Source organism: Phyllostomus hastatus, unplaced genomic scaffold (genome assembly GCF_019186645.2).
Source record: "Phyllostomus hastatus isolate PE091 unplaced genomic scaffold, TTU_PhHast_1.1 phas_contig_38, whole genome shotgun sequence".
Classification (NCBI taxonomy): Eukaryota; Metazoa; Chordata; class Mammalia; order Chiroptera; family Phyllostomidae; genus Phyllostomus; species Phyllostomus hastatus.
Window position 1 is genome coordinate 24,668,648 of NW_025333869.1, and position 15,647 is coordinate 24,684,294.

The window sequence follows — 15,647 nt, forward strand, 5'->3', positions numbered from 1 at the left end:
TGTAGGCCTAATAGAATGATTTCTGAGACCATTTTCTGAAGTTGGACTTCAGTCTTAGCAAAAAGGAGCCTGCCCCATCTTCCTTCCAAGAGTCTGGGGCAAAGCTTTCTGCTGCATCTTAGGGGGTGTATGAGCTCCCACCTAGGAGTCCTTCTGTCCTGCTTGTGGAGATTTTCAAGCCCTGTGAGGATGGAAAAAAGCCCATCTAGCTTCAGGAAGGAATGTCTCAGCTGAGCTTTCTTAGAAACCCAAGTTTTCCTCCGGCCTCAGCCTAACTGTCTAAGAAAAGCCAAGTGTGCTCTCCGCCTCGTAGTCCTGGAGCCAGGTTAGCACCTACCGTGCCACCCAGCTTCCATGTACCAAGACTCTGTTCTGGGGTGATACACAGTTGTTTTCCTTGCTTCTCTTTTGGGGCCAGAGAAGCCCAGCCATGAGCATTGGCATCGGTCTCCTCAATTCACGGGAAAGGAACCCTCGGACACCGCCCAAATGTTGAGACTGCTTCACTCCCAGCTCCCACTATGAGGGGCTGAGTGGACAGGTCAGCCATGGCCACAAGCAGATGACCATTCAAGGGCATGGTCTCTGCTTACTAACCTGTGAGTGTAAAACATGAAAAACCCCTGCAGGACCTGCATTTCACATGGCAGCTGTCAGGAGAACAGGCTCAGGAAATGAGCTCGAGGTGAGGGTTCTCCCAAAATTGCTCTAGGCACCTTCTCATTTCCTGTCACCATTTCCAAATCTAGTTCTAACCTGAGTTCATTCATTTTGGGGAACAAGCCGCCCAGTTCTACCAGAGATGCGGCTCTTCTAAACCATCCCAAAGTTTGGAGCCCTGTGTCAGAATCCCTGATGAAAATGCAGGTTCCTGGGCCTCTTCTCCAGACGCACTTTTGCCAGAATCTCCACCAGTGCCTGGGGAGCTTTCTTTTAACTGGGGGCCCAAGAGATTGACTACACACTCAAGTGGTAGAACTACTGTTTTACAGTTGGGCAGACAGGCCTATCTGGGACCAGAAAGAGAAACAGAGGTAACAACCCTCCGAAGGCCGGTATGGGAGGACTGCCTGACAAGCATGGAAAAGCCCTTGGCCTTTGTCTGGCCCAGCCCCAAATTCACTGATAAGGAAATTGGGGCCCAGAGAGTATAGTGAGTCCAGGCCACCCAGCCTATTCCTGAAGATGGGTCTGTAATCCCCTTGTTCTTGAAGCTCTCACCGCATCTCCCTTCTTCACCTCCAGGTATACGCTTTGTGTGTTCTGCACCTGCCTGGGCCACACCTCCCAGCCATCGATCACGTCCCTCTCTGAGCCTTAGCCCTACTTTCCTTGTCCAGTAAGAGGCGTGAAGGAAATAGTCTTTTCAAAATCCATTTATTGATGTTCCTGCCCTCTAGCCTTTTTATATCTAAAAATAAAGTTAGTAATTTTCATGACTGCAGCACAAATAGAATGGTCTTTTTTTCCACAGAAAGAAAAAAAGCCTCTTGCATGCAGTCCTTTCGGTACCTGTGAGGACCTTGGGCTTGGCTGCCCTTGTACCTGGGCCTCCTAACCCAGGGTACAGCCAGGTGAGCTCTGCCTACGGAGACTCTGGCTCTGTGGGAGGTCTGACTCACTTCTCATCTGCTAGCGCTTTCTCCTGGTAGCCTCAGCTAGCAAAGCCAGGGGATCCAGGGTTCTTGGCACAGATGGCACACAATCCACATACCTCTGTTACCAGGCTGGCAGGCAGCCCCGGAAAAGGACAGAGAAGCACACGGGTGTACCTGAATCTGATGAAACCCATCCCACTCCCTTTTATTTGTTAGCATGAATAAGAGCCTCAACCAACTTTTAACAAACACTTTTTTATTAGAAAAGTAAAAAATATTGCATAGGTCTTAATACTTGAACATCAAGTGTATTAATGAACAGCGAGTATCTTCATGTAAACAGTTCTAGATGGAAGACCCAGATGGCACTCCTCTGGGGAGGGGTTCCAGCCCCTACCCCAATCAGCCCCACCCCTCACAGATAAACTCTCCAGTACACAGTGGGGGATGGGCCACACACAGCTCTCAGGTGTACTTTTTCTTCAAGTGTCAAAGATCCCCCAAGCGATCCCAACACCCACCCCTTCCTACTCTTACATTCATGCGTCTGTAAGATAGCTGCCTAGAACAAGTCAGTAGTGAAGCTCCAATCAAAAAAGAAAAAACAAGATGCAAAAACAATGAACAAACACATTTGGCCCCTTCAGACCATGGATACAGAAAACACCTCCATGACCTCCCCCCCACCAGGGCCAGCTACCATGAGCATACATCGCCTATAGATGCCAGCGCAGCCCAGCTGCTCTCCTGGCTGTCACACCACTGTTGTCTTAACTGTCAGTAACAATAAAAATAAGGTACATGCTACATACACATCCAGCCAGAAGCCTGGTTGGCCCCTAAACCTTTGTTTCATGCTACAGTACTGAGGGGCAAGTATGTGCCCCCAATAAGAAGCCACCTACAAATACCTCAGTGACCTTCCCAGGAAACACTTTCTACCCCCCTCAACCTTTCTCCCCTCAAGTGGCTGTTGTCAGTTCTCTAAGGACAGGCATCAGTCCCTCAGCTCCCGCCTGCCAATGTCCATCCCAAAAGTTCAGTTGTCTGCTGTGGGGACAGTGTCAGCCCCCCAAGGCCCAAGTTCAACACTCCTCAATGAGCAGCTGTTCCGAGCTGTACAGCTTCTTCTTGATGACTCGGAAGCCGGTGCTCAGCGTCAGGGACTGGCTGAAGCCAGGGACAAAGGGAGAGTTGGCGGAGCTAAACAGCCCCTGGATCTTGGGCCAGAGGCGTGAGTCCAGACGCAGAACGAGAGTCAGCTGGAAGGTGGGCACCAGGCTGGGGTCGAGGGCCAGCTGGCCTACACTGTGGCAGCTCTTGCCCTGTTCTACACAGACATCCAGCAGCGCCCCCCGCAGGCCGCACGGCTCGCTGTAGGCCAGGCGCAGTAGTTCTTTGCCCACCTGGCTCACTAGCTGGCTGGGCATCAGTAGGCGCGCGGGGCGCCGAGAGCCCAGTCGTGCCTGGGCCAAGCTCTCCTGCAGCAGCTGCATCAGGTTGGCACACAGGTGCTCGTCCTCAGGGTCGCTGAGCAGCTCGAAGTCGGGCAGGGACACCCCATCCAGATATGCCGAGTCTGGAAGGAGACCACACAGGGAAGGGTGTTAAAAGCAAATCGTAAAGGGGGAGATGCTATTTCACTAATTAACCAGCACTCCTTGTGCTTCACACTCCAATCACCTTCCTCCACTCTTCCATCCCTCTGCAATCTGCGTTATGATGGGATAGGAAGTCAAGGTGGGTTTGACTCGTTCCTGCGCGGCTCTCCTCTCACCTCCCGGGCCCATGTCCCGTCGGCCCCCGCCCTGACTTACCATCCTCCGGCCCAAAGCCACTGTTGCTGCTGTCCAGAGACTCGCAGTCCGAGCTCTCCAGGCTCGCGCAGCGGCCGAGCCCCTCTTCTCGGGCCGCCGACCCCCAGGCTGAACGCGGCGGCTGATCTGGGGTGGGAGTTCGGGACAGCGACGATGACGAAGAGGGGGCGGACGACGAGAAGCGATCCCAAAGGCTAGGCATGATGAGGACCGGCACCAGGACGTCTGCAGATGAGCTCAGGGTGAGGGAGCGCAGAAGACGCTGTAAGACAAGAGGGGCACAAACCTGGCGTCAGTCTGAAGGCTGGACTAGACTGAAAACGCTAGGACCCTTACGGCTGAGGCCTCCCCCCGCAGAGATCAGTACATTGAGAAGGAACACTCACCAGGTAGCGCGGTCAGCGAGAACTGTTTGGACTAGTGCCGCTTGAATGGGTGCGCGAACTGCTGCCAAGCCCCGAGCTCAGCCCAGACTTGTCCCTTCCAACCACCCTCACCTCCCCCTTGGCCTGCCGCGGTCCCTAGCACCAGCACCGAGAGGCCTATAAGGACTAGCGCGGTGGGCCACGCCCCGTTAGCGCTGCAGCCCAATCCAGACTTGGGAGTGTGGCCCGCCTGAGCCAATGGGCTCCAGGCGCACGTTCGCAACGTTCTCTCCTGCCCAGTGACAGCGGTCTGGCCCCGCCCCCGCTGAGCACCAGCTCTCCCCTCCCCGAACCCAGAGCTGTGGCCACGCCCCCTCTCTAGAAGGGCTCCGCCGCGGCTGCAGCTGCCAAGGTCCCCGAGGGCGCTCGCGGCAGGGGAGGATCAAGGAAAGACTTGTTATAGGGTCGTGTTGCTGGGGGAGGGGGTAACACCCCGCGCGGAGAGAGGCAGGGGACCTTGAAGGGGCGGCGACAAGGAAAACAGTTGCTCTGAGAGTCTGGGAACCTGCGAGCTAAGGGTACAACTGGGGGTATGGGTGGCTGCCGGCGGGACAGGGAGCTGACTTTAACCTGGCCTGCCGTCGCGCACGTACCCCACGCTAATCCTGCCTTGGGAAGGATCCGGGAATGGGGATTGGGTTCAAAGACTGGGCAGCTCCGGACACGAAGCTTCCCGTTCCTCGCAACCCACTTGCCCACCTGACCACCCGCCTGTTACTCTACAGCCCCACGGTAATGGGTTAATGAGGGGTCCGTGTCCCCCATATGCGCCTGGCCCCCAAACTGTCCGTTCCCACTTAACAACTGCTCCCAAGGAGAGGGTTTGGTGAGGGTGGCTAAAAGAGTGTCGACGGGCTGAGGTTCATGGCGCATGATTCTGGAGCTGAGAACTGGGACCCATATCACAAGGACAAACCGACCCACCCGATGCACCTACAAAAGTCCGCGGTGCAAAAATGACTCCCTGGCCCGCGGCGGCCGAGAGCGCCCCGGGCGTCCGTCGGGTCCTAGCGCCCTTTCTTTCAAAGAGCTTTGTGTAAAAGACCTGAAGAGTTGCACCACGACCAAGGTTCTAGATCTCCGCAATAGCCCGAGAGTGCAATGGCCAGGCCACGTTTCATCATTCAGGCGGGGCCACAGGAAATTTGGCCTGACAGCGGTGTTCAAAAACAGATAGTGATTGCTGAGGGTGGGAATAGCTTTGGACGATCTAGACCTTTATTTGTTTAAAGATTTATCAATCTGAGATAAGGGGATCCTGATTAAAGAGGAAACCAAACTTACATCAGATGCTCCCTCCCTGGGGCGGCCGTGAGCCTAACCAGATCCGACAGGTGAGCCTTGCCTCCAGGCAGGATTGCATGTGACTGCTGACTCTAGCTGAAGAGGTAGCGCCAGTGCTGCCTTCACACTCACCCTCATTTAAAAAAAAAAAAAGGCTGACCGGTGGTCCATCTGTGCACATCAAGACTTAGAACTGGAAAGGACCGGAATTCAAACCCTGTACCACACCCCTATTTTCCAAATGGGAAACCACCTCTGGGAACAAATTTATAGATTAAAAAATAAGTTAGGGGACTCATATTAGGAGATATCTTAAATACTACAGCAGAATAGAATAATCTCTTAGCCTCTGGAACTTGCAAGCCCTGAACTGTGGTTCTTTCTCTCCTACCCTGCAAACTGCTCTCACTTACTGGGAACCTTAAAGACACCAGGTCAGGGTAGTTATGTGAAGTGCTTGGAGGGCTGGGGGTAGATGACATCCTCTTGAGATCACCCTGTACCAAAGTGTGAAGAAGACACTTGGAGGTTACCTGTATGGTTGAGTCTTTCTGTTGCCTGGGAGAGAAGATCAGGGAATTAATCCTCTCACCAGACTGACTGGGCTGGGGACATCTGAGACAGCAGAAGACAGACTTAGGGTATTTTTTTCTGTCTCTGGCAGAAAAAAAAAATCCCACAGAACTGTGGAACGCTAAGAAAAATTGAGATTTTTTTAAAAAGTGGATCTTTATAAGCAAAAGAATCCAGAGCTAGTTTGGTAAGGTAAGTTTACTAGGAATCATTTGTTCATTTAACACACTTTTGGAAGCAGTGTGCCAAGCTTTTTTATTTACTGTCTCCTGTTGTTAATAAAAAAGCTTTTCCCAGACAGGAAGGATTGTGTTAATGGGCACCAAGTAATTTTGTTTCTTTTCAAAAGAAATCCAGTAATGTTGTTGTCTCATTGTTTTTAAAAAGTGATGAAAAAACGGTGAGGCAGTCTTCACCCTGGAGCATTTTCCCAGAGCATCAGGGAGTGAGGTACAGGGTAAAAAACCACCTGCATGGAAGCCTGGCTGAGGCCCCGTGGGCGAAGGGAAGAGAGCTCTACATGGCTTCCCCACTGACACTCTTCACCCGTGTGTAGGAGAGGGCAAAGCTGTATACCATTGTCTGCCAGGAGAACCATTGGACCTGGAAGGAGAATTTCCTAATTGTAAGCCCCTCGGAGGAGTCATTGTGAAGGGTCTTGATTTGAAGGGTAGGATCCCTTCCACCTGAATGGAGATAAGACTTTGTTACTACCTCACACACATTTCCCTGCACTGAAGCAGATGGGATAAGAGGGAAACCCCAAAATGTGGCACTCCTGGAAGGAGACATCTCTATCCTCTGGCCTCTGAGCTAGGCCTCTTCAGAGCCTTCAAAATCCTAGAAACCCTGCATTTGGTGTGCTTCTCTCCCCCTCCTACTCCCTTTGGGCTGGCTGCAGTCAGGCTTGCCTTGGAGACCCAGATCAGGCAGCCTTTCCTCCAGGAAGCCTTACTCGGTGTCCCTACTCCAAACCTCCATCCCGTAGGTGCCCCTCCTCAGGTCATCCTTACACCGTGTGCATTTAATCTTCCCACTGGACTATGAGCTTGCCGAGGATGGCGGTCTACTCTTTTTATCTTCCAGTGGTTAATTAGCACATAGTAGAGACTCAGTGAATATTCCTTGGATAAATAAATGAGTGAATGGATGAATGGATGGCTAGAGTAAGATGGTGGATATTCCCAGAATTGCAGACCTACACCCAGTTTCCCAGCATCTAGGTGGGCCTTTGGGGTTGGCCCTTCAGAAGACCTCGATGCTACTACGTTTCTATCTCCTTTCTGACAAGTGTGGCCAAGAGACTTGGATGTATCTGAACATTTATTTCCCTTTCTCCTCAGCTCAGGTCTGGGAGTGGGGCTTCTAAGGTAACTTAGTTCTTCCAGTTGGAATACTGTCAGCAAATGCAGGAAGCTGGGGAGGGAAGTGACATTGTACATATGGCTGGCTTGTTGTGGAGAATCTTTTAAAGTAATTAGTACTATACCTTCAAGTGCCTCAAAATACTTAAAAGTTTTTTAATTGAGATGATATTTACCTATAAAGCTAACCATTTAATAGTGGACAATTCAGTGGCATTTAGTGTATTCACAATGTTGTGCAACCACCACTTCTAATTACAAAACATCATTATCATTCCAAAAGATACCCCGAAACCCATCAAGCAGTCACTTTCCTCAAAATACTTTTGGAGTTTATATTCCCTTGTAGAGCATAAGACTGCCCCTTTGCATAACTCCAGAGGGCACCATTCCCATCAGAGTCTGTGCATTTACATATGTCTTCTGGGAAGCTGTGCTCCAGGGAGCACTGTCACAGACACAATGCGCAACAAAAATCTGCACCAAGACGACCTTGCTGGGGAGACTGGGCTAGTGTCACATCCAGACTGACTCAGCCCGTGGAGTTGGTAACCAGGCTTCATGTCCCAGTCCCTGTGGCCAGAGCCCTGACCATGCAGATATTGTCTCTTCCTGGGCTCTGCTCCATTCCCGTGGGACCCGCTGCAGCCTGCAATTTAAAGTCAATGAGCACTCAAGCCTGGCCACCTGCCCCTCCCTGTTCAGGCAGTTTCTGTCCTGCGCTCGGGTTCCCAGGGCCTCACTCAGTCAGGCTTGTTGCCTCAGTCGGGTTTGGGGAGTTAAACCAGATCTTGGGGTGGGGGTGTGATTCTGAGAACCCCAGAATTCAGGATAGGAACCCCTGAAGGCCAGCCGGCTTGCCTGCACTCTTCTGGACCACAGCCCTTTGTAAACTTCTCAGCAAGGGAGTGGAGATGGCAGAAGGAGCCACTGGGTCAGGGACCTGGGTTGGGGGCAGGGAGGCCCAGTGGTGGTAGGAGGTGGGACAGTGAATTCAGCAAAAGTGTTCCTAGGACTTCTGTGGGCTTTTCACTTGAAAAACAACAAACAACTTAGTCAAAATAGCAAGATTATAAGTGCACCTGGTTCACTTGGAGGGCTGTGAAAGCCATTGACAGCACAGGCTTCACACAGGATTTTCACAGTGCTATTGGAGGGAGAATTAAAAACTCGGTGGGGAGTCTTTCAGCAAATGAATCGAAATACTAACAATGCATTGTATTATGCAGCCTTTCAAAGAAGCTTTTTTAAAAAATTATTTATTTATTTACTTATTTATTTATTTTTAGAAAGGGGAAGGGAGGGAGAGAGGGAAACATCAATGTGTGGTTGCCTCTCCTGCACCTCCTACTGGCGACCTGGCCTACAACCCAGGCATGTGCCCTGGACTGGGAATCGGAAAAGTGACACTTTGGTTTGCAAGCTGGCACTCAGTCCACTGAGTCACAGCAGCCAGGGCTCAAAGAAGCTTTTAAAATGTATTATCTACATATACCCTGAGGAATGAATACAGTGCCATTCTACAGATGAGGACATTGAGGCCCAGAGTGATCCTTCATTAACCAATGATTTCAAGCCTGATTGGTAATTAGAAACACCGAGGAACTTGTAAACCATAGATTTCTATGTCCCTAACCCTCATTCTGATTTGGTAGGTCTGGATGGGACTCTTTTGTACAAAAGCTCTCTAACGGGTCCTAATGCTCTTCTTTAGTTGGGATATCTGCTGACCCCCAGAAAGATAGGTCCTGGAAGGAACACTGGGTTGGCTCCCCACCCTATCAAAGAGCCTCCCTGTGGGTGGGGGATGGGTTAGGGGCTGGTGAGATGGCATGCAGCTGTGGTGGTGACTTCGCCTACATGTGATAATGATGAGCTCACAGCCAGTCTCCTGCTGGGCTTCTAGGTTTCACAATGAGGCAGGGTAGAATGAAATTAGGAGAATTTCCTGACAAGTGGAATGAGGGAAACTGAGACAAGATAATTAAACAAGGCTGAGCAATTAACGGTCTGCTAACAAATCGCAAGATCTTATCTTCTATAACCAAGGACTTGTAGAAGCAGGTGGTTTATACCTCCCCCACCAGAGAGTGAGTAGCTTAAATCACCTTGGTCAGGGAGAGAGACCCAGTTAGCGCCATTAGTGCCGCGCAAACCCAAGAACAGATGAAGTCAGGGGAATAAATAACAACAAAAACAAAACAAAACAAAACAAAACAAAACAAAAAAGCCTGCCCAATTCAGGCTTGTGTGGTTCAGTGGATAAAAGCAGTGAAGCTGACAGAGAATGATCCCAAACTCCATGTGCTCATTTTGATACATCAGCATCAAAGGATATTCATCAGCATATTAAAGGATACACCTGGAGAGCTATTGAATATTCTGTTGGGACCCTCCCCTGAGACCTCCACTAAAATTCCTGCCTTTAGAAAACAGATAAAACCCCTCAGGACAGTGGTCCCTGACGGTGGGCTGCCGCACACATTGGACTGGGGTTGGGTGCAGAGAGACCCTCGTGCCTGGGAAATGGGGCATGGTCAGAAAGGGGCCACCGCCTCACCTGCCATGCAATGCACACCTGCAGGGAACCTGGCACTAACCACTCATAGATGGCCTGCTTCTGGGTCGGGCTCCCTCACTGCAATCTATTGAAACTCAGCCCTTGATACAAGCATTTGTAAATAAATTTTAAAAAATCTTAAAAAACCTTCAAGGTAAAAGACCTGGTATGTGTTGTCTCTCAAGCATGCCCGGCCCCCACTTTCCTCAGTCGTGTCCTTTTGCTTTCTTTCTCCTAACCTCTAATGGTGCCCACAAGACTTGCAAACAGGGGAGCAGTGGGCAGCGGCAGCTCAGCTCAGGCTATATCCCAGACCCTGTCTCTAAGGACTCTCTTTTTGCTTCTGTAACTTTTTCCCTGAGTCTGCATAGTCCAGCATGGCTCAGAGCTCCCTTCTGTTATGTGACTTCCACTCCTGAGTCTAGGTGGCCCAGTCTAGGCTCGCTCTTCTATCTTAAGCCCTTCCTTTGTTTCACTGTCTCCAGCCAGCTTCCCATGATCCCTCTTTCATCCTGGCTTCTGAACTCTTTGGGGGAAAGAAAACAGAAGTGGAGGGAAGGTGAGGCAACATCCCTCTTCAGTTAGCACCTGAAGCCTAAGCAAAATGGCTCTGAAACAGGCCCAGGCCCCATTAGGGCCACGAGTCAGCCGATTTGAGTTCAGGCTATTTGGCCACCAAGGATGAATGGGGTTCTGGGCTCTGGCCTGAAACAGCCTGTAGGAAACTTAACATACCTTTGAAGTTCAGTCTTTTTATTACAGATACTGCAACTTTGCATTGTACTTTTACATTTTGTCTATGTCAATTTTAGTGGCAAACTTTAAAATTACTTACTAGTTAAATTACTTGGTTGAACTTGAGTAAAAGTTATTTGAAGTTAAATTTTTATTTTAAAAATTTAAATTTTTTAATAATAATTTTTTTAAAAAGATACACTGCAATCATCCTGTGGCTTCATGTAGTGTTGGAATTTTCAGACCCCAGTTTAACAAACCCAAAACTAGAGGATCTCAGAGGCCTCTTCAACCTCCATAAGGCTCATAACGAAGGAAAGAAAATTCACAAGTTTCATGGAGCTACTTTCCTAAAAATCCCAGGCCGGGCTTGTAAGGGGGCGGACCATCTGGAGGAGGCCTGCCAGAGAAGGCAGAAACAGACATTCCGGTTCCAGCAGCCCTTTCAGTGTTCTTGCCTTTTGAGGGTTTCCAAATTGCCATATATCAAAGGCAAAGGCAGGGTCAGGGTGAGCTCTGCTCCTCAAGCTGGAGGGAGGGAGAGGAGGGGGATGACAAGGATGGTCAGGAGCTGCTACAGTGAGGGCAGTCTAAATCCAGGGTCCTTGCCTGCCAAGACAGGAAAATGAGATCTTTTTTTTTGCAGAGCAGATAGTCCAGGAGGGCTGTCCAGCCTGTGGAGACCCCAGGGAACTGAGGTAGAATCCTCAGCAGAGACAGGAGTCAGTCCTCTCACTTGACAGGATTCTTCAGTCAATGGAATTAACCTAAAACTCTTTGAATGTTGGTGCCTGTGGGTCCTGGGAGAGCAACATGCCCATCCCCACCCCCTCTACTTTATGGACAGGAAACCGGCTGGAGGGTGGGAGCTTTAGGAGGCTCCTGTGATCTCTCACTCTCCTGGTAGTTAGGCCTCACTCTGCCCCCAGAAACTTTATTTCCCCAGGTGTATACCCATTTCTTGACCCTCTGCCAAGTCTCTGGCCTCTCTCAGAAGTTTGTATGTGTGTGTGTTTTAATCTTCAGTGCCCTTAGTAGCCAAAGGCTTGGGAAACTCAGGCTTATGCAAAAGGCAGCCACCCAGGGTCTAGGTCCTGTTCCTTTTTCTGGAATTCCTCGGCTGGTGGGTGACAGAAGCTGCCAGTTCCACCTGGCAACTCTGCCACCTCTCACAGAGATCTTTGACCTTTCTAGAGCTCTCTATGGTTTTAAAAACACTTCCATATCTTTTAATATTTTCATAACTCTGTCAATAAGAATAACAAGTAACATTTGTGTAGCGTAGGCAGGCCAGGCCTCATCGGTGTCATTTCACAGGTAAAAATACTGAGGCTCAGAAAGGCACAATGACTTGTCTAAGTTTCTACCACCAACCAGCAGGCTGGAGGAGCCATGCTCTGGATCTAGGCTAATTTCCTCAATTGCAAGCCAGGGACCCTCTTGGCTGTGAGCCTGTGTGGGGACCGAATGGCTGGGAAGGGGGCAGTATGTGTTGGGGAGTGAACATCTGGAGTTTTTGTCAAAACAACCACCACCACCACCACCACTACCAACAAGCCTTTCTCTCCTGGGTTGACTCTTGTTTTTCCTGATTAGTTTCTTCCTCCCCCTGCCCATCAAAGAGGGCCCAGTAGTGTTACTCAATGGCCAGACAGACAGACTGCCACCCAAGAGGTTTCCCTTTAGCTAGACATCCACCGGCCCAAAAGTGACAGTGACTCTGTCACCACATCCCTCCTCCAGGTATCTTTGGTGAGCTCTGGTCTCCTCTAGAAAGGCTCATTTGAAAAGCCCTGCGCCCAAAGAAAGACCTCCCGGCGTCCCCAAACGTCCAGTTTGAAACCCACAAAGGGCAGACTTTGGCATAGGAATCTAGGAGCCACCGCTCAATCATTCTGTGCTTAAAAAACAAATGCAGAGAGAAACACATTAAAGATTTCTAGATTCTGCTATGGAAAGAGGGGCACACAAAAAGAGCTGAACCGACTTCCTCGAGGTCTGTAGTAGGGCCCGCCTGGATGGGGGAAGGAAAGAACCCCGGGCTCCCCCCGCCTTTCCCAACCCCCGCCCCCTGCTGCGGTGCGCCCGTGGGGTAGCCTGGCCTCTGAGGTGACAGATGCTGAGCAGCTGACTTGGGGGGGTCTTTCTCTGAGGACCCCTACGGGGCTTGAGGGGAAGGAAAGAAGAGACGTGACTTTTACAACGTACATCTGGGGTTTGGGAAGAGGATGGAGGGAGAGCGGGACCGGGAGAAGGGCGGGCCTTCCCCGGCCCCGCCCACTCCTGAGAGCACGTAGACTCCTCCCAGTGCCCGCGAAGGAGGCTCTCTGCGCAGAGATGCTGAGCTCAGCGTTTTGGCCGCGGGGCTGCTGAGTGGGGGCAGGGCGAAGGGACCAGCGCCTTTCTGGTGAGGGTAGAAGAAGGAGGGAGAGGTGGAGGGAGGGAGAGGCTGAGGAAACCCTCACAACCCTGAGGCTGTAACTCTGCTGAGACCGGGTCTGCCAACAAAGCGGCCTCTGTTGGGGTTGGGCGGGCCTCTGGGTACACGAAGAAAAACGTTATGGGGGTGGGCGTAAGAGTGTCTGTGAGTCACCACCCTAAACCCCGACTTAGCCCCAAGAACCCACGTCAGAGGGGCCAAGACTCTGTGCTCTCTAACCCCAGGATTTGTTTGGTGGAGGGAGTGCTGGGAGTAGTGCCTGTCCGGTAGGGCTGGGTAGGGCTGCGTGCCAGAACTGCCCGGGCCACGTCCAGCTAGTTCAGGAAGGGACTTTTATTTAAGGCAACCTTGAAATAAACAGGGAAGATCAGCTGGGGAGGAGATGGAAAAAAACTCTTTGTACCCACCTGGCACAAATGGTTACCCAGTCCAAATCGGTGGGTGGCTATTTTTGAGTTGACCTACATACCTATTTGCCTCTTTATCTTTTTATTATCACACATGCTTATTATGGGAGCTTTTCTTTAGCACTTGGTGCAGCTGCTGCATTTGCTGAGGGCTGCACAACGAGGCGTGTTGCCTCACTCTCCCAGGAAGTTTTAAGAGTCTCTGGCCCTGGAAGGAAGGACATCAATAGGCCAGCAGAAGCTTCACCAAGCTCTTTCCCCAAAGAACAGGATCCTAACCCTGAGGCGCCAATTCCAGAGCTGGTGAGCCCTGGAGGCAAGGGAGGCAAGGAATGACATTCAGATTAGACAACAATGTCCTTGGTTTTTGCTGACACTGACCTGAAGCCCCCTCAGCCTCTGGGCCTCCCTACTTGACCAAGCTGACGTTGTGTTCTTGCTGCCCCATGCTGTGGCGGCTTTCCTTTACAGATGGAGAAAGTGAGGCAGCGGTGAGTTATGGACAGAACTGGTTTAGGATGTTCTGCTCTGGTGGTGGAGACAACTGTTTTCTTTCTTTCTTTTTTTTTAAAGACTTTATTTACCTTTTTAGAGAGAGGGGGAGAGAGGGAGGAAGAAAGGGAGAGAAACATCAGTGTGGGAAACATATGGTTGCCTCTCACTTGGCCCACAGCCCAGGCCTGCGCCCTGACTGGGAACTGAACCGATGACTTTTCGGTTCACAGACCAGTGTCAATCCACTGACCCACACCAGCCGGGCTGAAAACTGTGTCCTTAAGTAGAAATGAGGAGAGTCTGGAAATTTCTCTTTATTATACCTGGTGCAGCCTCACTAGGACTTCTTTCTACAAACCTTTTAATAGCCCCCCATTGTTTTAAGCACAGATCTGGCTCCTTACTTTGGCCCACCAAGCCTCTAGGGCAGACCCTTGCCAATCTCTAGAGTCATCTCCCTTCCCCAGCCTAGCAGGGGAAAATCACATATGGTTCTAATTACCTTTGAAACGCTCTTAAATTTTCCATAATGTACAGTATGCATAGTTTCGTGTATACAACCTTGCACAGTAATACGTATGTACATGTGCAAAATACACACAGCCATGTACAGTGGATCATAAAGAGGATGTCAACAAAGTATAAGCATATAATTTACCGTATTTTTAATCATGTTAAAGAGAAACACAGACCTGGAAATGAGACCGGCAGAGGTAACAGCAGATTTCTGTGTTCTCCCATCTGGAGTCCTCTCTGGGACACAAAATCCTTGGTCCAGGGGAAGAGAATGGTGGACACCTGTACTTCTTAAACTGCTCTTTTTGGCTTGGATGTTTTTTCAACAGTGGAGTAACTGCCTTTGTCCAGGTCCCCTGTGTCCTGTGGGATGCCTTTCCTCTGTGGGGTCAAGAGTCTTCTCTTCCCACTTGCCCCCATCTTCACAGTGATTACCTTTCCCAGATGCCCCTGTAGCTCTGACCCACATTCCAAGTTTGTCTGAAGCTTAGAGCCTTCCAGGACCCCTCTTTCAACACACCTTGGGAAGCTCCATGTTCCCTGGCCAGGTAGTGCAGGGCAGAGAGTCCAGCCCAGACCTGCTTGGCTTTGAAGCCCTTGCTCAGTTCAGGTAACCACAGATGAGGTGCTCTCTTCTCACTTGACATTGTATACTGAAGTGATCCTGTTCTGGGTCTGATGCCCCATCAGACTGTAAACTCCTTCTGAAATTACACATTTAAATCTTCAAGCACCCACCACTACCACCACCATAACTGCCCCCAACACCCACACATACTCACACACACACACCCTCTATATGTTGATACATATGGTATTGCTCAACAGATATTTGGCCCAGAATTGAATGGAACTAAAGCCCGCGTGTGAATCAAGGTCAGTGTGAAATCAGCAAGAAGTCTTTCCTGACCCGTCCCAGGCTGTGGGGAACTCTGCTTCCCCTGAACTCTCATAGCATTTATTATTGTCGAAGAAAGTTAAAGCTGAAAGGGGATTTCCCTCTTATCAGATGAGAAGACTAAAGGGGAAGTATCCAGAGCAGCCTGGAATGGGAACCAGCTCCCAGGGTCTGCTGGCGTGTACTGGCCTTCTCCGTTGCCCCTCATCGCCTCTTCAGGGAGGCCTTCCCGGCCGGCCACAGACCACCTTCTCTGTTTCCTTTCAAAGCGCTCACTCCACATGTGTTTACCTGTGTGGGGGTCCAATGCCCACTTTTCCCACTGACTGTAAGCTCTGTTTCATCCTGGAAGTCCAGTACCTTGCCCAAAGGCAGGCCCACAGAGTTCCCAATAAATACACGTGAAGACAAAGAACAAGTCTCTGTGTGGCCTGACAACCTCCTTACATTCCCCTAGAACAACACTGGGGTTGGCTCGAAAACTGCAGAGCTGACTGGCCTAGAGCGCCCCTTGCCAGGAGTCCTAGGCTCACAC

At 50.5% G+C, this 15,647-nt stretch overlaps 1 protein-coding gene across 1 annotated transcript; it reads right to left on the reverse strand.

Annotated features, from left to right (window-relative positions):
• Positions 1-1,834: 1,834 nt before the first annotated feature.
• Positions 1,835-3,956, reverse strand: DDIT4 (DNA damage inducible transcript 4). Its single transcript, XM_045842086.1, has 3 exons — positions 3,802-3,956; positions 3,416-3,677; positions 1,835-3,177 (listed from the first exon to the last, which is right to left on the reverse strand). Exons 2-3 carry the CDS (start codon positions 3,615-3,617, stop codon positions 2,684-2,686), a joined length of 696 nt encoding a protein of 231 aa, XP_045698042.1. The 5' UTR covers positions 3,618-3,677; positions 3,802-3,956; the 3' UTR covers positions 1,835-2,683.
• Positions 3,957-15,647: the final 11,691 nt, after the last annotated feature.